Source organism: Euleptes europaea, chromosome 10 (genome assembly GCF_029931775.1).
Source record: "Euleptes europaea isolate rEulEur1 chromosome 10, rEulEur1.hap1, whole genome shotgun sequence".
In the NCBI taxonomy this organism is placed as follows: Eukaryota; Metazoa; Chordata; class Lepidosauria; order Squamata; family Sphaerodactylidae; genus Euleptes; species Euleptes europaea.
Genome location: NC_079321.1, coordinates 40,358,186 through 40,380,117, shown reverse-complemented (window position 1 = coordinate 40,380,117; position 21,932 = coordinate 40,358,186). Strand labels below are relative to the sequence as shown.

The 21,932-nt window shown below is 38.9% G+C and overlaps 1 protein-coding gene across 1 annotated transcript in view; it reads left to right on the top strand.

The window, feature by feature from the left end:
- DST (dystonin) overlaps nt 1–21,932 on the top strand; it is a 389,172-nt gene that overhangs the window by 257,381 nt on the left and 109,859 nt on the right. The window contains exons 45-54 of the mRNA XM_056856095.1: nt 8,285–8,493; nt 9,484–9,801; nt 9,959–10,125; nt 11,447–11,603; nt 12,666–12,789; nt 14,749–14,817; nt 16,756–16,991; nt 17,326–17,455; nt 19,475–19,674; nt 20,720–21,215. Coding sequence (XP_056712073.1) covers nt 8,285–8,493; nt 9,484–9,801; nt 9,959–10,125; nt 11,447–11,603; nt 12,666–12,789; nt 14,749–14,817; nt 16,756–16,991; nt 17,326–17,455; nt 19,475–19,674; nt 20,720–21,215 — 2,106 coding nt within the window. The remainder of the gene's footprint in view (nt 1–8,284; nt 8,494–9,483; nt 9,802–9,958; nt 10,126–11,446; nt 11,604–12,665; nt 12,790–14,748; nt 14,818–16,755; nt 16,992–17,325; nt 17,456–19,474; nt 19,675–20,719; nt 21,216–21,932) is intronic.

Sequence of the window (21,932 nt, the reverse complement as noted above, 5' to 3'; positions counted from 1 at the left end):
GAATACTATGAAGACGGACATGCAAGCAATGGATTCATCAGTTAAGAAAGTGATGGAAGAACACAAGGATACAAAGAAAAAATTAGCAAGCCAAGAGAAGCAGATTGAAACAATACAAACTAATCAGACAGCTGTTAAAGATCAGATAGCAATGATGGAGATGAGAGTTAGAGAAACCAACCTTCGTCTGCGCAATTTTCCAGACATGATGGGAGACAACAAAGAAACTGTAGTCCCAAATTTGGCTTATTTATTTCAAATAGAAGAACAAGAATTGAACCAAGCCATCAAGAGTTTACAGAATACCATTACCTTCTAGAATGAAAAGATCTAAACCAAGAGATCTCATGATTGTTTTTTATGACACTAGGATCAAGGACAGGATCATGAAGATCCACTATGACAGTCCGGTTTCAGCAGGAGATATTCCTCTAATATTATTAAAGGACATACCAAGACATTTACTCTCACAGAGGAATAATTACAAAGAATTTGTGTCTGTTTTGAAAGCTAATGGTATCAAATATCGGTGGATTATGCCACAAGGCTTGGCTTTTACCTACAAAGAAATGAAAATGACAATCTTATCTCCATCGGATGTGGGAAAATTTCTGAGGAAATACCAGAGCTTAAAGGACTAACCCTGGAACAAAAGGAAGAGGAAGAAGAAGAAGAAGAAGAACCACAGGGAGCAGAAGGAGGCACTGTGTTATAGACTGAATATTTTGCTTCAATAATTACTACATCATGGCAAAAGTAATTTCTTGGAATGTGAATGGTTTGAATGAAAAAACCAAACGGGCTAGAATTTTTAAATATCTACAGAAATACAAATACTCCCTAATTTGTCTGCAAGAGATTCATATAGCAACAAAACACAAAAAATACCTGGATAGGCAAATGCTTGGACAAGCATTTGTTGCATCGGCTAAAACAAAAACAAAGGGAGTTGTGATATATGCTCATTCTAGCCTTAGTCCTGAACTACTGTACAAAGACAATGAAGGCAGAATTGTAATTATCAAGACCAAAATATTGGGGCAAAAGACAATTGTAGTAGGAATATATGCACCTAACGAAGGAAAAGCTAAATTTTATGGACAACTACATGAACTGATTTCTCAGTATGCAAAGGATCAGATTCTTTTGATGGGCGATTTCAATGGTGTTACTCTCCCAATTTTGGATAAAAAATCAAAAGCAAAAGACGAAAACGAAGGATGTTTATCTAAAACTTTCTTCACCATGGCTTCAGAATTGGAAATACAAGACATCTGGAGAACAATGAATACAACGGCTAAATAATATACTTTTTATTCAGCGAGACACGACTCACACTCCAGAATAGACATGATATGGGCTAGTAAATCTATTTTCACGCAACTACGTAAAATCCAAATTGTACCAAGAACTTTTTCTGATAATAATCCAGTTACATTTGAATGGAACAATAAACAAGCATTTAGATGGCGACTAAATGATAAACTTTTAAAGGATAACAAGATTCAAAAAGAACTACAGGACTTAATTAAAGATTTCTTTGAAATTAACCTTAATGGGGAAACTTCGCTGAATACAGTTTGGGATGCATTTAAAGCTGTTCTAAGAGGATTTATGATACAGAAACACACGGCCTGGAAGAAAACTCAACTACAATTTACCAATAATATACTTTGGGAGCTACAAAATTTGGAGCAAAAACTGGTTATGGCCTTACATGAAGAAGAGAAAAATGACATACAAATGAAGATTTCTGTATCTAAACACCAACTAAATTTGATAATAATGGAGGAAATGAACAAAAATTTAAAATCCGCTAAACAAAAATACTTTGAACATGCTAATAAACCTGGAAAATTTTTGGCGACCCAACTGAAAGACTCATTTCAAAAGAAGATTATAACAAAAATTCAATCCGCTAAAGGACCAGTTTATACAACTACGGATATACAAAAAGAATTTGTTTCATTCTATACTAAGTTATATCAGAAAGAAAATATCTCAAAAAAGAAATTAGACAAGTTTTTAAATTCAATACAGATGAATGTCCTTTCAAAGCCCCAACAAGAATGGATAGATGCACCAATTACAAAGAATGAAATACAAGAAGCAATAATGAAACAAAAAAACGGACAAGACACCAGGACCAGATGGAATTACTGCACTATTTTATAAAACATTTAGTGACAATTTAGTGAACTTTTTTGTATTACTTTGTAATACAATTTTGGATAAGGGAGCATCCCCAGAGACTTGGTCACATGCATTTATATCGTTGATACCTAAGGAAGGAAGAGACCCAGAAAAAACTTCAAATTATAGACCTATCTCGCTGTTAAATGTGGATTATAAGATTTATGCTTCGGAATTATCGAATAGGATAAAGCATTTTATTAAGGACCTTGTACATGAAGACCAAGCAGGTTTTGTTCCAGGAAGGCAAATTAAAGATAATATAAGAGTTTTATTAGATTCATTGGAATATTATGACCAGAATATTCAACAAACGGCGGCCTTTGTATTTTTGGATGCAGAGAAAGCCTTTGATATGGTCTCCTGGGACTTTATGAAAAAGATATTGGAAAAATTAAATTTTGGAGACCGTTTCTTGAGAGGTATATCGGCCATATATACATCCCAACAGGCAAAAATTCTGGTGAATGAATCGATGTCCGACAACTGCGCAATCAAGAAAGGAACCAGACAAGGATGTCCTCTGTCTCCATTATTATTTTTGTTGGTGTTGGAATCACTATGCTGTAAGCTAAGGCGTATGGAGGACATTCGCGGATTAAAAATTAAAAAACATGAATTCAAATTGAGAGCATTCGCGGATGATCTTCTGTTAATCTTGGAGAATCCAACACAATCAATGAAGATACTGTTGGAAACTTTGGACGATTTTGGAAATGTATCGGGATTTAAAGTTAACCAAGAAAAAACAAAGACAATATTTAAGAATTTATCAGAAACAGAACAACAGGAATTTATATCATACACAGGTTGGGAGAAGGCTAATAAGATCAAATATTTGGGAATCTGGATCTCTGCAAAGAATAAAGACTTGATAACCAATAACTATCTTAAATTATGGGACAAAATAAAAACTGATATGATCATTTGGTCAAATAAAAAATTGTCACTTTTGGGACGTATATCAACAATCCAAATGAACATTTTACCAAGGATGCTTTTCTTATTCCAAAATTTGCCTATAATATCACATGTTAAATACTTTGATACCTGGAGGAAAGACATATCAAATTTCATCTGGCAAGGGAAAAAAACGAGGATTGCTTATAAACATCTGGTGGACTCTAAAGTTAGAGGAGGTTTAGCACTACCTAACTTTCAACTTTAGTATGGCTAAAGGACTGGATGAACTTATCCAATTCGCGTTTGTTAGATCTTGAAGGTTTTAACAATATAAGTGGATGGCATGGCTATTTATGGTATGGTAAAATTAAGATACAAGCATCATTTCGTAACCATATAATCAGGTCCTCCTTATTTCATATATGGATGAGATATAAACATATTCTTGAACCAGTAACACCGATGTGGATATCACCTCAAAAAATGTTGACATTACGCCCACTTAGATTGGACAAATTTATTACCTACCAAGAGTTAATTAACTGGGAAGGAAAGAAAAGCTCACTAAAAGACTTTCAGTTACTTAAAGACGATTTACAATGGCTTCAATATCATCAAATTAAATCAGTATTTACACAAGATATGAAGAATGGATTCTCTAAAGAAAAATCATCTTTTCACAGGATGCTATTAGATAATAATACTCAACTGATTTCTAAAATGTATAATCTTCTTTTAACAATTTATTGTGAGCAGGAAATAATCAAACCAACAATGATTAATTGGGCTCAAACTGTGGGACATGATATTGCCCTAAACAAATGGGAAAGACTATGGGCGAAAGACCTGAAAGGAATAAATGCGCAGTCAATTCGAGAAAATATCTATAAAATGATGTATAGATGGCATTTAACGCCTAAGAAGATTGCAAAGATCTACAAAGTGACATCCCCTAAATGTTGGAAATGTAATAAAGAAGTTGGTTCTTTTTATCATATGTGGTGGACTTGTGACAAAGCTAAGGATTTTTGGGATATGATTTATAACGAATTAAGACTAATAGTACAAAAAACATACCCAAAACACCAGAAATGATGCTATTAAGTATGATACCTGATGATTTGTTAAAACACAGGACTTTTTTGATTTACGCGACTACAGCTGCAAGACTGCTTTATGCAGCAAAATGGAAAGGGGCAGACACTCCTGGGAAAAAAGACTGGACTATGAAAATGTTTGAACTGGTGGAAATGGCAAAACTTACAGCTATTTTAAATCAAAAAGACAATGTTCAATTTATGGGGGAATGGGAGGCGTGGATGAAATATTGTGAATATGAACTAGGACTGGGGAAAATGGAAGAATACCTTTTAATCTGATCTAGATGACATTGTTAACATAAAGAAACGTAATCAATTATATTGATAGTATAATGTGATTGAAACCTAATTGAGATATAAGAATAATTAAGATCAGATCATATCACGATGGGATAGAATACTTTATTAAGAGGCGGACGGAGGTGATGGGGAAGTCAATAAATTTTCCTTTATTTTTTATTTTTATTTAGTACTTAAACAATTATAACAACATTACCTGTGATTTAGTTTTTAATACTACGTATATTGTTGTTTGTTAACATGGAAAATTTATATTATAAAAACCAATAAAAAAAATTCAAAAAAAGAAAGAAAGAATGCTTTGACAAGCACTAGGAGGGCTTAAATGCTGCCGGCTGATTCAGAAGAGGCATCTCATGTGTAGTCATCAGCTCTGGCAATGCTCTTTCCATAGCTAGTCCTACAGAAGTAGGGCTACTTGGGTCAACAGTTGAAATATCTTTGGAAGCTAAGAAGCAGCTGGAGGAAACCAGAAGCAACCCAGAGGTTGCCTGTGGTCCAGCCCTGATTTACACAGTGGAGTGTAAAATACCCATGAGCGCTTATAATAAGCAACTGTGTTGGCACAGGATTCTGTTATCAAGAAACGCTAGGATGCTGACTGGTTAAACTGAACTTTGGATGCAGGGCTGCTCCTGTGGTTTCAGTGAGCAAAAAAACCTAAGCAAAAGTCCATCGGGTGAGAGCTGAACTGACTGAAGTTTCTTTTGAAATTATAACTGTTCTGCCGCAACAGAGAAGCTCTATGAGGTTTCTGGAACGCGTGTAAAGGCCAAAGATACAAGAAAAAGCTGGATAGGCAAGCATAAGCCTTTAATTCCTCTGGTTTCAACCAGTGAAATACATGAAACACATCTATTTAACATACTGGAATTATGAATTAATGTATTAATATATTACAGTACCTTTATCTATGCTCATGCCTGGCAGTACTTAACTTGCTAAATTTCTAGCAGTTTGTTTTTCCACGTTACTTTTTCTAGCTACTTTCTCTTTTAAATTATTGTATGCAATTAAGGACAGAATGAATGTGTCAAAGACTGCTGCGTGCAGTCTTGATTACATCTATCTGATTTTATTCTTATAATTAGGAGGTGGGGTGTTCCTAAGTGATGATAAAATTATCCCTTGTTGAGCAGCAGCATTGGATATGAAAATCAGTCACTGAGAATAAATTAATTGCCTTTTAGACAGAATCTTTTGCCCTTGGCAGTTCTTTACAACTACTGCTTTTCTATCCCTTACCTTTTTGAAACTCATCTGAAGTGGACTTTCAACAGAGTGGAGCTGCCTGGAACTATTAACTGCTTTATCCACAAGGCCCAGCTGCTTTCCCAAAGAATAGATGTATGCACAAATGCAGTTCAAGAGAGTCCCACCCTCCCAAGCCTCTAAAAATTGCACTGTCTGAAGTGAATAGTATTCAGCTTCAGAATTCTAGTGAAGAAAATATAATAATATCTCAGAAAAGAACTTGTGTCTTTAAAAAAATAATTTTATGAAAGAAAAAAGAAATTACAAAATCAAACACAACATACTTACACAACATATCAAATCTTCCTAAAGGAGCTGTCTATTACCTATCTTATGTATCTACTAAGGTAATAAAAATATCTAACACAAGAGATGCCATTGTATAAGAGTTTTCAGACCCTTTATGCTGCCTTATAAACTATGGAAAAATCCTATATAGGAAATTTACTTTCAGTACACAGCCACTTAATAAAATTAATGACACTAAGGTTGTTGTTTGCAATATTCTATTATGCCCTTAACATTACAACGTAAAATAAACCATCACAGTTGATAGTAATACAGTTACTCAAATGCACAAACGGAACTAAACATTACATGAATAGTCCATGTATCTGAGTCCATATGATAGACGTTTTAGATGAAAAACAACATCCAGTCACTTGTGAATACTGTGGTAACTTCTTAGAACACCAGGGAAAATGATTATGACTTATCTGGCAGTATGAGCTCTTTGTGCTGAGATGCACTTAATCCCGTGGTCAGCTGGTGGTTGCTGGCCAATCCCGTGCTGTAATTGGGAATCCTGCTGCTGAGTGTAACTAATACAAACACGCTGCTGGAAAAAAGCTATGCGTTTACGCTGCTGAACTGCAGCTGAATACTCTCTGCATACTCCCATATAAGGAGTTCCTCTTCCAGCAGAGTTATCTGCTGTCATAACAACATACTGAACAGTCAATCAAGATTCAGCTATTTTAGTTAATCCATACATCTATAATATTTTATTTTACAAACATCTTCATATTCTAAGGAACGCAGTAAAAATGAATATATTTTCAATATTCTACCAAAACTCTAACATGTATAAATCTTAAAACCAGCATAACATTTATATAACATCCATTAAGTAATGTTTTTGGCAGTGTTCACCATAGAGTAGTCTTCTGCTAAACAGGAGAAAACCACTAAGGTCACACTAACCTAGAAGTCACCAAGAGCTGACAGAGGAATGGCAACTACAAAGTATTTCCTCTGATATCATACTTGGCACAATATAAGACAAATTCCATCCTCACAGATCTCTTTGAATAATCTGCTGTATTTGCTTTCAGCTGCTTACTTCCATCTGAAAGTTAACTAATAAGGCATTAGTAACTGTTTGGCTTTGGCATACTACCAACTCACTTCACTTCTAACTCATTTCACAGTTTCAGCAGAAATGCTTCTATGAAGGAAAAAAGAGTTCAGACCTGTTTCTTAAATGGAATGGAATAAAAGGCAAGCCCGGGTTTGTCTTAAAGGCTTTTAAATGGCTTTTATGAAAGCTTCATAATTCAGAAATAGGTAAATTCTGTCTATGCACAACACTGACACAACAGTTCATATGTTCCATATGTTGAAGCCTGTAACAAAGCATTGCATAACATTGTGATTCACTTGAAGGCTTATGCACATAGTTACCCAGTCTAGGAAACACATTCCCACAGGGGCAGTTGTGTAGAAATCATATAAATCAAGAATGTGCACAAATGGGCTGCCATGTGGTGTACACGTTAATCATAGGGGAAAGGGCTGTGGCTAAGCGGTAGAGCATCTGCTTGGCATGCAGAAGGTCCCAGGTTCACTCCCCTGGCATCTTCAATTAAAAGCACCAGGTAATAGGTGACTTAAAAGACCACTGCCTGAGACCCTGGGGAGCTGTTGCCAGTCTGAGTAGACAATACTGACTTTGATGGACCAGGTCACATAAGGCAGACTCATGTGTTCATGTGCATATTACATTATATACTAAGTGCTGCTGGTGGTGGAAAGTGCCATCAAGTCACAGCTGACTTATGGCAACCCCGTAGGGTTTTTTCAAGGCAACAGATGTTCAGAGGTGGTTTGCTATTGCCTGCCTCTGCATTGCAATCCTGGGTTTCCTTGGTGGTCTTACATCCAAATACTAACCAGGGCTGGCCCTGCTTAGCTTCCGAGATCTGACACGTTTGGACTAGCCTGGGCCATCCAGGTCGGGGCATACTAAGTGTTACCACACAAATATTGTTACTGCTCAGGTAAGTTTACAATTGTTAAAAGTACAAAAGTCCTGCTAATGAAAAGTTTATCATCCCAAATGAAAGGTATCCTAGATTCCATGCCTGGCATCTTTAATTACAAGAGCACAGGGTGCAGGGTTAGAAAAATCTTCTGCATGGGACACTGGGGGGATGCTGTTGTCATGGTGAATCACAAATGAACCATTGGTAACACATCACATCTACGCCCTTATAAGTCTATGAAAAATTCATTTTCCTGTATGTATCTTTCAGATACGGTTGTGGACAAGTATAACCACTTGTCCAAAGCAGTCAATGAACGGAATGAGAAACTCCAGATCACTCTGACACGTTCTTTAAGCGTTCAAGATGGACTGAATGAAATGCTTGATTGGATGAATGATGTTGAGAAGAGCCTTGAGGAGCAAAGTCAAGTGCCTTTGAATTCTGCTGCTATTCAAGATGTCATTAGTAAAAGTATGGTGAGTAACATTTTAATAGAGCAAACTCTTTCTGATAATATAACTCTATATATCTAATTCTGAAGTGTACCCCCTGCCTGCAGATACGTAAATCCACAGATAGGGAGCACGCTCACCCCCAACAGGTTTTTCTGCAGATTTAGGAGATTCCCTAGGTCTGCAGAAAAATCTGAAACTTAAAAAAACCCAGGGGGTTTAATTTCCCCCAATTTAAAAAACCACTGTGTGCGCATGAGCAGACAACGCTGTTCAGCTTCTGCCACAGAAGAGAACCGAGCAAGAAAGTGGGGCTGGGGGGGAGGCCTTGCTCAGAGCAGTGCTGGGCGAGCCAGCAAGACAGCGGGGCTGGTGGGGAGGAGGAGGTCTCATTGTGCTTGCCCGGAGCAGTGCCACGTGAGCTGGGAGAGGGGATGTGGGATTTCCTCCCTGTGAGTTTCGTGGGACCCCACTTGTAACTTCTAATCAGCACTTAATTTACAGTGACGTTTTACAAATAATAGGTGAAGCTTAATGGAAATATATTTTTGACTGCATCTAGATCAAATGTGCTGGCATGATCAGCACAAGGAAATAGCTACTATGACACAAAACCAGGAGCTGTATTTTCAAATCCCTAGGATAACAAATACCTCTTCTGAGGAATAATTCTAAGATTGTGGCTACCATTGCTGGAGGTGCTGAGTTTAGGAGAACATTTGCCAGCCAATGGAGTAGAGTGGATTTGTAAAACCTTGGTTCAAATGCCCTCTCTGCCTTCAAGCTTGCTTGGTAACCTTGAGCCAGTCACATTTGCTCAGCCTCACCTTCCTCACAAGGGTGTTGTAGGAATTTAATGGTGAACGGAAAACCATGCACAAAGCCAGGATAAAAATATACTGGATTGTTAGATTTATTTACAACAGCTGGTGACTGATTAGTTCACCCATCTAGAAACACAAATTGTCATTGCTGTTTTCTCAGGCTTCTTTATTTGTTGCATTTTTAATTCAGGCACTGGAACAAGATATTGCAGGTCGTCAGAGCAGTCTGAATGCCATGAGTGAAAAAGTGAACAAATTCATTGAAACAACCGATCCATCCACTGCATCCTCTTTACAAGCTAAAATGAACGAGCTCTCTGTACGGTTTTGTGAAGCCAGTAAGAAGCACACGAAAAAGCTTGAAAAGATGGAGGAATTGAAGTCAAAAGTGGAACTATTTGAACTCCTCTCGGATAAACTTCAGTCATTCTTAAACAAGAAAGCTCAGGCTCTCAGTGAATCTGACATCCCAGGGAAGGATGTTACTGAAATGTCTCTATATATGCAGGTAAATTTCTACTGCTGTAAAACCAGTATCGCAGTGTTACTGAGTATGGTAGTATAACAGTAAACGTATCCATTACATCCACTGCTATGAGACAACCTGCCAAGTTCAGCTGGCCGTTCTGTCTGATATGAAGTAATTGTTCTTGTCCATTTTGTAGGAAATCAACTCTGAATTGGCAGAGCAGAAAAAAGATCTTGAAGCTTTGCAGCACCTTGTTGAAGAACTTTCTTCTCATGCTGTTCCTGGTGACAAGTCATTAGTGTTAGAAAAAGTCAACACCTTGTCAAAGAAGTTTAGGGCAATGGAAGAGACTGTGCGAGAAAAGTGAGTACGGTAATGGAATTTAAGAACAGCGCATCACAATGATGGTAGAAATGATTACAGCTGTCAAGGTGAAAAATAATTTCTTCTGGGCAAGAATTTCCTGCATGCCAAGCAGATGCTCTATCACTGAGCCACAGCCCCTCCCCTTTTTCTATTCAGATGACAATATGAATAGAGAACAGCAAGAGGACACCATAATTAAAATCAAGATGAGATAAAAGCAGCAAAAAATGGTTTCTCATAAATTAAACTTGCAGCAAAGAGACCAGATACTGGTAAAGGCCAGAACTAAGAGCACAACCTGCAGTGACAATCAACTGAAAAAGTCAAGGCAGATAAAACTTGTCACCACGAAGACATCAGACGGTACCAAGTAGATTGCTACAGCAAGGGCTTTCCATGGATTAAACCTCTGTTGGAATGGAGAACGCGTTCCCTTAGTAGCCTCTCACCTTACCTTTGAGAATAAGGTCCCATGTAGCAGAGCTTTCAATGGCCATAACTATTGGGCAAGCATATATGGGAGCTGGCGGTCCTTAAAGCATCTTGTTGCAAGGCCATTTAAAGATAAAAACTAGCTCTTTGAATTGAACCCAGAAAGAAACTTGTAGCCAACACAATTGTTGAGCACAGGCAGGATGTGTCCAATAAACCAATAAAATGAGTAGGAGAAATAATCCTAAGCATCTCCACCCAGAAGTAAGTCCATCTGGTTAACATTTTCCTCACAGTGAAGCTTGAGTTGATTAAACTACCAATGAAATGAGTAGGAGAAATAATCCTAAGCATTTCTACCCAGAAGTAAGCCCCATGTTATTCAGTGAGGTTTACTCCCAGGAAAGGGTTCTTAGGATTGCCCAGTAAAAGTTTAATCTATAATTATAAGAGCTGCTAACTAAATGATGCACAATTTACATGGTGGCTACAATTCATTTAGCAGTTCTTAATGAATTAGTAGCCTATAAGCTAACATTTTATTTGTGTAGGCTGAAATCCAAAGGGCTGTGTGTAGTGTCTCATGGTCACACTGGGGCTTTCCATGTCCGCCTATCCCATAGCATTTCCTTGTGTTTTTCAGAAAGCTGTGTCTTAAGGTTGCGCCTACAAAGCAGCCTTGGATGCAGTCTGAGGGAGTGCATCAAGAAGTAGAAATTGGCCACCTCAGTGTGAATGCATAAACGAATCTTAGGCCGACTCAAGGGACTGTTTCAGTCCCAGGTGTTTATGTGTCAGTTCAAGTTGGTATTAATACAACTCATAAGTCTATCTTGAATCTTGAGAACTAGGTGCATCTAACATTTTGTTGTTTTCCATTACACAGAGAAGAAGACGTATCCTCTTGTCAACAACAAATGGATACATTCAAGCTTCATGTAGAATGTTTGAAAAAGTGGATAGGTGAGATGACAGAAAGAATTCCAACTATGCAGCCCTCTTTAAGTACTGAGACTTTAAAGAAGTGTTTGCAGAACACCAAGGTGAGATATTTCTTGCAATGATATATGATACTTTAATGAGTAGGATTCATGGTGAAGTAATTAAGCCATGCTGTCTGAACTGATGTTGCCCTCAGCAGTAAATTCAGGAATGTAATATGCATTTTTAATTATACCAGTTCAACACACCTTGGAAAGTCGTATAAAAAGTTAATAAACGAATCCATTTCTTTAATTTGTGCCCAGTTTTTAAACTATGATGGAACATATTGTATTGTTTTTTTCTGATTTTCATAAAAATAAATACAGGTAGAGTATCCCTTATCTGTACATCCCATATCCGGGCTGATCCGAAAACCAGACCCTTTGAACTGCTGCCTGCTTTCAATGTTTCCTCTCACCTAAAAAATAAAATAAAATGCAGCGTACTTCATCGTAGGTGGAGACTGAAAGCCTGCCACTGTTAGTTTGTTGTTTGTTGTTGCTCTTGTTTGACAACTGATACAGGTATTCTAATGAGATAATTACACCTTGGCTTTCTGGTGGTTCAGTGTACACAAAATTATTGAAATTTTTTGTTTAGAATTACATTCAGGTTGTGTGTCTAAAGTGTATATAAAACTTAAATGAATTTGGTTCCCATCCCCAAGATATCTCATTATGTATATAGAAAAATTCCAAAATGTACCAATATATGGAAAGATCTGAAATACAGACCACTTCTGGTCCCAAGCAGTCCAGATAAGGGACACTCAACCTGTATCTACAACACAGCTGCACCGTGGTCGGTAATAAAAAAAAAGTGGGAAGGGCCTTCAGCACTGAAGAGTGGCAGTGATTTCAGTCACTGAAATGACCTAATTTTTAGTATTTACCCAGGAGAGTGTCCAAGTGCTAATTTGTAGTCAGACATGTGTAGTTTTAGTTGGTATCCATGAGGACTATCCTGTGTTTATTAATGAATTTTGTATATTACTTTTATCCCTTTTGTAATTAATGTTTTCTTTATTTATATACTGATCGTGGACTATAATAATAAAGATTGTTGTTGATTGTACAACACAGTCCTATATATTTGAGATTAACTATATTTCACATTTGTAGAATTTGGGTGATGAATGGATTTCAAAGGCACCTGAAATTCAGAAAATGACCAGCAGAGGAGCAGCGTTATGTAACCTAATCCGTGCTGTGACTTCCCCTGCAAAATCAAGGGGAGGCAAATCGGGTATGTTCAAATGGATAAGCACAACAAGAAACATTTTAAAAATCGAAATACTGCATGTGGATACAAGTGATAGGCTAACAAAAATAAATTGTGTGTTTGAAGACCTGTGATGTTTACTTGGCTCCCTGTGATGTTTACTTGGCTCTCAAGTGAACATTACGTCTGTGAGTGCAAGAGTTTTGACAACAAATTTGGGCAGTCGATAAATTTAAGGGTTTCATTCCCATGTCAATATTTTGGCAGGATCAAAGCGGAGAACAGGCTTAAGAACAATCAGAGCCATTAGTACACAAAAGATACTAGCACTTCTGGTGTTGTCTTTACTCATATCTGCATTTTAGTTTGGCATTGCTGTTAACACGAGTTGACAGAATATTCCCTCATCTTTATTATTATTCTGTAATATCTACTGATTCTTGATAAACAGAAATTAAAAGCAAGAAATCTCAGGGGGAAGCATTGTAGAAATGTGAAGTGTGAAATCAGCTCTATTCACACCAGCAGTGCAACTTCTACTAAAATAATGTAAAAGGGTAAAGGATCTGTTCAAACTTTGCTCACTGAGTTTTGTCGGTCACTTCTGTATTACTTTCATAATTAAAGGTGCAGGTGTCCTGGATGTGTGCTAGCGAGAGTTCTTTCCACAGTAGGGAATGTAGAAAGGTCCCACTATCTTATTATGAGAACAGCTCCCTTACTTGGCTGAGATTTTCTCTCACTGTTTCCTAGCTGCCGTTAGGCTAGCACTCACCTTCCAGCTGGTGGCAAGGGGTGAATACTTAGCCTTCTCCAAGGCAACCATTAATTCTGCCCCATTAGGTAATCATCTTCATGCTCTCTGTTTAAATATACATGCAATAGGTTCTACTGAGTGCTCTTATTTCCTTCATAAATAATGCGTGTTTTGACATTAAATTGCCTTTGGATCAACTAAAACAGGGCGTAAACACAACTAGGTTTGCAGTAGAAATGAACAGGGCAATTTCTCATTGTAGGTCCAGTTCAACAATACGTGGAATCATAGACCCGAATCCAAATAGGGATATTTTAATGAGTGTGTAATGATTTCTTTGCAGTTTTTCACCCTTGTTTTGTGCATCAGTGCAGATGCTGAAAACATGACGCATGTACACCGAGACAGTTGCACAAACATGTATTGAATGGCTGCTTTAAAACACTTGGAAAGGGCAGCCAAAAAGGAATCAGGGTGTCTACCTCTAAGCAGCAAGTTCTGTATGCATACAACCTTCACAACTAATGCGTTACATAGACACTTTGTACACGAGTGTGTGTATCTGTATGCAAACAGCTGAAGAAGAAATTGTTCCAAGTTATCATTTTATCACTACAGCTTTATGTCTACAATTCTATCGACAGTAGAATTGTTCCAAGGAATGCATGTGAACTGATCTAGGATGGATTCTGCAATGGGTAAAAATATCCTAAATGTTTTTTTTATGAGAAGGCTACCTTTAAGGCTTGTGCCTGAAAGAGTACAAGGGGACAGGAATTGGATTCTGAAGATGTGCTTCTTCTGAACCTAATCCTCCTCCTTCTCCTCACTTTCACAGTTAATCCTTTGAAAATAATAATTCTCTTGAAATTGTATACATAGGTTTAAAAATATGGCTTACAGTAGGTTTCCAGAGTTTCGGTGGAGTGGCTTAAGTAATTGGCTATTTGTAGAGTATTTGATCAAGGCTAAGGAACAGATTTTGATTGAGCTGTTCTTTCCCTAGAGTGTTTCCAAAGACTTCTTCACTTATCTAAGACCCCAAAATTAGTGCACTAATTACTTTCAAATAAAATTTAGAGATAATACCATGCATTTGTGGAAACATGCACAATTATGATTAAAATGCTTTAAACTTTGTTAGAAAGGGTTAAATACTGATGAAGCCCAGATCAATGAAGTTTTATATTATATGAGCACTACAGTTCACATTTTATCTCTTCCAGCTATCAGTGGAACACTGTTAAATGGTGAAGGAGGTACTACAGGCACCCAGGGTTTCCTGACAAACAAAGGTGTGTAATAGCTAGTAATGGCTCACAAATTAATAAATGTGACAAGAGCTGTAGGCAGACATCAAGTGCATACTCCCCAAAAAATTATGGTTAGTTAATGGATATGGAACTGGGATTCTGTATGGTTTGTATCTGGCTTGTTAATTGTAGTTTGTACTCCGTGTGGCTTGTCATGACATCTGAATGTAGAAATCCTAGTTTGTTCTGTAGCACTGCTTCCTCACCCTCATGCAGACAGAAATGGAAGCATAGAGCAGTACAAAATTATGGTGTTCAAATGCATTCAGCTATCAATTATTATTTTTGGAGACACTCCCTCAATCTGCCTTCACTCAAGCTCTCCATCCTGCTAGCAGTGAGCCACCAAGCTGTTAATTCCAGTTGGGAGGGCAGGCTTTTAAACATGGCAGGACAAAATATGTCTCTTAATAACATACTTTTATTCCATTTGCTAACATACACAATAGAAATTGCTCCATGCAAGCCATTGTTAGTCAAAAGCGGTTTGCAACTGACCTACTTCTGTACCTTCATCCCTACACAGAGAGCTGCCCCTTCAAATCCCCCCTTCCTGATCCATTATCTTCCAAGAGACCATGAATGAATGAGTGTCGTGGTCATAATCACATGTTTCTTCCACACTTTTATTTCCTTTTCAAGAGAAAATAAAGTGTAGGGATGTGGGCACAAGAGAATGAATGGTACTGGACAGCTTTGGTAATGCAGTGAAGCAGCTAGGCAGAAAGAGGGGTGAGGGTTGTTTCAAGGGGGGAAAGTTCAGGTATTTAGTGAAATAGCTAAACAGAAAGGGAGAATGGAAGGAAGACTGGTAATCCACAGCCAGGATCAAGGAGAAGGCTTGACTTGCCCTAGGTTTCTCCTCCCTGTCCTCCTCCCATTTATTGGATATTACCAGTTGCAGAAGGGTGGCATGCATACTGAGGTTTGCTAGCAGCTGGGCAATATAAGGAAGCTCAGGATAGCATCTAGGGATTCTGCTTGAATTCTGCAGGAAAGGAGGTAAGCAATAGCTATTTTAATTATTACTATCCAATATAATTGCATTTACAAAATACAATATTGTTCAGATAACTACAGGTAACAGAATTCCATTAGACATTATTACCCTTTACTCATTAGACATTACTCTATTAGAACATTAATTGAGTACGAACCTTGCCGAAAGCATTTGATAGATTCCTCATCAGTCATTAACTGTATTAGATTTATTAGCTAGATCCAGGATTTATATAAACATTTTGAAGTAGTAGGAAGGGCTGATCGACATGAATATTCCAAATCATAGGAAATATTCCAAATCATAGGAAAATATATTGATTGATCCAAACCAAGGAAACAGAGGATTTATTTACTTTATTATAAAAAAAGAAGAAAACAATAACAAATAAAAAAACTTAATCACTCCATACAAACTAGTACATATCGTATTGCTACACCAAGGATATTATTGAATTGAACAAAATGAAGGTCATAATTTGTCATTCAATTTATTGTAGTAATTATCTTTTTCCAATGTTGCTAGATGACTGGACAATCCTAACATGTGAGAAGTCCTCATGTGTTTGAGAATTTCCAGTAGTCTTCATTGTCTGGAAGTATACTGTAGTGTTTTGACAACAGGGGGGCACCCACTGAATCTTCTCTCCATATACCATGTGGCTTGGACAATATTCTTCCTCAAGTCCTTGTGCAAAATTTTCCCTCCTGCTAATAATATGGTGACTGTTCCTAACTCACTTTTATTTTGGGTGTTGGTGGTGGTGGTATAAGCAAGAAGTTACTGTAATGAATTTGCTGTGGTTATTATTTCATGCTGGTCTTTACATTTTTAACGGGTGATATTTGTATCTCTGCTAGACGTCAAGTTAAAAGTTCATGTTTTCTTAAATAAACTTGTATCCACTTCTTTCCTCTTAGAACTGGCCGCTGTTCAACAGGACATGTCAACTGTAAGCCATAACTATGATAATTTGGGAGGAATATTGAAAGAAAAAAGATCCGAATTGGAATCCATGCTTTCAAATATGCAGAATGTCCAAGAAGAATCAAATTCAATGATGGAATGGTTACAGAAAATGGATAGGGCTGCAGCAAAATGGGAAGCGGCTCTTCTAGATGGGGAAGCAGTCAAGGAACAAGTGGAGCAACATAAGGTGGCTTTTGTCTCTTTCTGTGTTGTAAACTATCAATTAAGGGTGATCAATTTTTAAATAGAGCTTCCTGTTCAGATTAATGTGGAGGATCTATTTAATAATTAATGAGGCGGAACTACCATATATTAGCCCTTTCTGACTATCGTATATTAGCCCTTTGTGCAACATTTTGATGGAAATCTCATTAAAAATGCCTATCAGGGGTACATCATTTATACTGGAGCTGAATTTGGCTAGCTCCCTTAAAAAGGAAGCCATCTCTGTGAAGTACCCCTCCTTGTCAAGTGTGCTTAGTGTATGTGTTCTTAAGCCCTAATATGTTCCTTCTCGTTAGCTATTTGAAACAGAGTTGAAACAGAACGAGAATAAACTGCAAGAGCTCAAAGACAGAGTCACAGAATTGCTGGAGAAGAACCCAGGCTCTCCCGAGGCACCCAAATGGAAACAGATGTTGGATAAAATAGGTATTATGCTGTGCTTGCTATAGACATCAAAATGGACCGGAAGTCCATATGTTTGATTCATTTAATGCTAATAGCCACAACTTGTTTCTTTTTTACCCCTAGCAATGCTGTACTAGCTTTACAGCACTGTCTGCACTGCCATATGCAAGAATATTATTTTGGTTCACTCCTGTTCACACTAGAGCTTTGGGTAGGGTTGCCAGGTGCCCGGTGGTAGCGGGCAAACCCCCGGCAATTCACCCTCTGCCCGCCAACCAGCTGAGGGTCGGCAGGCAAACGTGCACGCGTGCGTACACGCTGCAGCATGTCACTTCCGGTTTACCGGAAGTGCCGCCTTGTAAGAGGCCTTGAGTGGTAAAGCTTGCGATGTGGCACTTCCAGGTGTAAATGCATTGCAAGGGGCCTTTTACCACAGTGACGCGGCACAGTGATGCGCGCGCCAGCGCATTGGCATGCGCGATCCACTCAGCTCTGCCCCAAAACCTTCCGCTGGAGGAGAGGGGGGGACCTGGCAGCCCTAGCTTTGGGCCACAACCCTGCACATACCAATTTATTTAATTTAAAATTGCATCAACATCCTGACTTCCTTCCAGGAAGTTTAACGCTCTATTTCAGTGGCATTTCAGCCACCTAAGAATAGACAATAATGCAGTCCTGTTCTGCACTACTGCCTTAGAAGGCTTCATGGTTTTAATTGTTTAAATAATTATCATTTTGTTGGCAGATTCACACATTAATTTTTAGAAAGCCAATTTAATGGCACTAATATCATAAAACTGACATGGGGTTGTCCTGTAGGTCTTTCTCTCTGCTCTTTTCAATGCTGTGATACATTTCTGTCAGTCGTGAGGTTTTTAGTACTGTTTGGCTGTTCTTTAAAAAAACATCTTCCTTAATATATTTGCCAACATTTAAGGAATGCCCATGTTTGGACAGTGAGTTTGTAAAACTTCCCCCCTTAGTTCCTCTGAGTGTTGTGATGCTTCTAAAGAAATGCTCTGTAAGAAAATTAAGGAGAACTCCAAGATAATATAAATCTGAAACAATATTAACTGTGTTTTAGCATAGGAGAGATCTTGCACAGTGACATGAGGAACCATTTTACAGGATATGTGGAGCATTGTTAATGAACTTATGTTTCAAGTGGGACTTAATCTAGTGGGTGGAATAAGGGATTTCATGCATAACTCTCCTTCGCTGTGCTGGGTATAAATATTTGAAAATACTGGTTTTGTCTGAATGAATTTACAAGCTACATATGATGGGTAAGCAGGATCAAGCGCTGTGTGCCATGCCCACTGAACATACCTCCAGGCATGCCAACTCTCTACATACAGTGTCATGTTTGCATAGAATCCACATATGAAAAATCCAAAGTGCCGAACTCTGAATAACGTGGTTGTAATATGGATTTAATATTGGTTAATGACTGTATGGTTCGGCCTATGGATGCTGGATTTTTCATAACTACGCAAATGTGTTATCCATGCATAGACTGCTGCTAGGTCTAGAGACAGGAAGCGATGCCTGGTATGTTTTGCTGCACATTGTCTGTGAATTTGTCTAAACCAGCTCTCTGTTTTGGATTGCTATGTAGAATTACTTACAGTAGGATAGACAATGTATTTCCTTTGGCCTACAGCCAATTAACCTTATGGGTATAGGGCTGCCAAGTCCCTCTTTGCCACCGGCGGGAGGTTTTTGGGGTGGAGCCTGAGGAGGGTGGGGTTTAGGGAGGGGAGGGACTTCAATGCCATAGAGTCCAATTGCCAAAGTGGCCATTTTGTCCAGGTAAACTGATATCTAACGGCTGGAGATCAGTTGTAATAGCAGGAGATCTCCAGCTAGTACCTGGAGGTTGGCAACCCTATATGGGTGAGTTGCAGGTAGAAAAGCCTTAGTGGTTTATAGGCCATACCAAATTGACTGCTGGCTTAGAAGACCTGGTCTGTAAGCTTACAGTAGACCTACCTATATGTCATGTTTCATTAAGAAAGTACTGTTCTTCTTTTGGCATAGATTCCAAATGGAAAGAACTCAGCCAGGTAGCAACTGACAGACAGAAAAAACTGGAAGAGTCATCAAATTATCTGACCCAGTTTGAGACTGCAGAATCTCAGTTGAAACAGTGGCTGGTGGAAAAGGAGTTAATGGTCAGTGTGCTTGGACCTCTGTCAATTGATCCCAACATGTTAAATACGCAAAAGCAGCAAGTTCAGGTAAGCCCCAGATCCTCCTAAGTGTTATTTTATAAACTAGCACTTGTGTTTCCTTTACTCACAATACTGCCAAGGCACAGTCAGCAGAAGTTTGCTGCGCTAATTTAGCAGTAATCATCAAAACTAATTTAGTTTGTTCTTTCGAGAATTACAGCTCTCATAATGAATACCTAGGGACCAAAGAATGACGTTTTCCAAAAAGCACTGTACAGGTTCTATCTCATAAGTGACACAACTGGTTGTGATGCTTTTATTAATTGCACTGTTACTTGTTCACAGCTATATTCAAATTCATTTTTAAACACTGCAGTCCTTAACATAATACATAGATTTTAGTCCCACTGATTTCAGATGAAATTAATTACACATGATAGCACCCATCCAGTTCAAGTTAATTGTGATGTACTTTTAAGTTGAGAGCAATAGGACTTTTTTATTATGGTTAACCTGTTCCAGTGTTTTGGTGGCACTGATTCTAGGTGGTTTGAGGATGGCTTTGATCCTCCAGAGATTTCCAAAGACAGAAGGGATTTCCATCCGTGGAAATCCTTCTTCCTCCCACTGCAGCCCAAAATACCCCCACATGCTTCTGCAGGGAAAAAGGAATCACAAGATCAGCAAGGAGTAGAGTTGGAGGTCTGTAGCAGAAGGGGGGAGTTGGCCAAAGTCATTCCCCTTTTCCATCCACAGAATTCATCTGTGAGATCTAAGGCAAAGGCGGTAGTGCCACAATTCTGGTTAGTCACATACCAAGTGATTGGACTAGGATTTTACCAGGTGCTATGAAATCTATATCTATGACTTGATCTTTGATCTCTGCTTCATTTGAAGTGATTAGTTATTTAAAAAAAAGACTCATCATTCTTTTATACCTCATAATGCATGACAGTTGTATGGAATTGCTGAAGTAGGTACAACTTTGCCTCTCCAATGCAAGTTACAGTTCTGTTCTGGTAAATATCTGAATGGTCAAAAAACTTTGTTAATAATTTGGAATATTTCTTTTTGCTATCCTGCAAATAATTTGTATGTACTTTCAACTCAGATTCTGCTCAAAGAGTTTGACACGCGAAAACCCCAGTATGAACAGTTAACCATAGCAGGGCAAGGGATTCTGAAGAGACCAGGTGAACATCTACCTTCTCATGAAACTGTGAGGAAGCAGTTGGCAGCCGTGGCACAGAAATGGGATGGCTTAACAGGACAGCTGGGTGACCGATGTGGGCGAATTGATCAAGCCATTGTCAAAAGCGCGGAATACCAAAGCTGCCTGAAAAACCTCTCTGAGAAGTTTAGAGCCTTGGATAAGAAACTCAGCAGCTGCCTGGCTGTAAGTACAGACCCTGAGGCTGTGAAGCAGCAGCTGGAAGTGGCCAGAGAACTGAAACGGGAAATAGAACAGGAGACACCCAACATAGGTGCTGCTCAGACTCTTAGTGAAGAACTATCGGTACTGGTGGCAGAAGATTACTTGAAAACAGAGCTTGCCAGGCAATTAGAAGGAGTCATCAAGCCCTTCCAGGAGATGGAACAAAAAGCAGGTTGGTATGCAAGTGAGGCAATCCAGGAAAAAACCCATGAACATAATGGGAGCGGGGTTGCCAGGCTAGTGCCTAATTTTGGGGGCGCTCAGGCGAGACCTGGCCCATTAAGAGTGAGAACCCAGCCAAACCCCCAACAATGTGACCCAAGGATGACATACAACCAACTTGGAGGAATGGCACAACGTTATTGTTTGCAGCAGCAAGGCATTGGCATAGCATGGCAGCGTTATCCTACATCGACCTGCCACCCTTGCAGGTCGATGCGCAACACCCAGCCATGCTGGGCAACTTTTGAGATGGCAGTTCCTGGGACACACAAGGACGGCAGCCAGCTGTGTGGTCCCCTGCCACTTGGAAGGAGGCCATTTGACAGCACATGGCAAGGCATGCCCCCTAACAGCCCCCCGCCGGGGTTGTTCATGGCAGCCTTCCATCTTGGCATGTCCCCTTCCGGCCTCCCCCAAAATCCCTTATTGGGATCCTCCCTGTTTGGGGAAAGGGCACGTAGGCCAGTTACCCCCACAAACTGGATCAGGCCCCCATGCCAAACCGCCAGCAGCTTCCTGGCTGTAAGTACAGACCCTGAGGCTGTGAAGCAGCAGCTGGAAGTGGCCAGAGAACTGAAACGGGAAATAGAACAGGAGACGCCCAACATAGGTGCTGCTCAGACTCTTTGTGAAGAACTATCGGTACTGGTGGCAGAAGATTACTTGA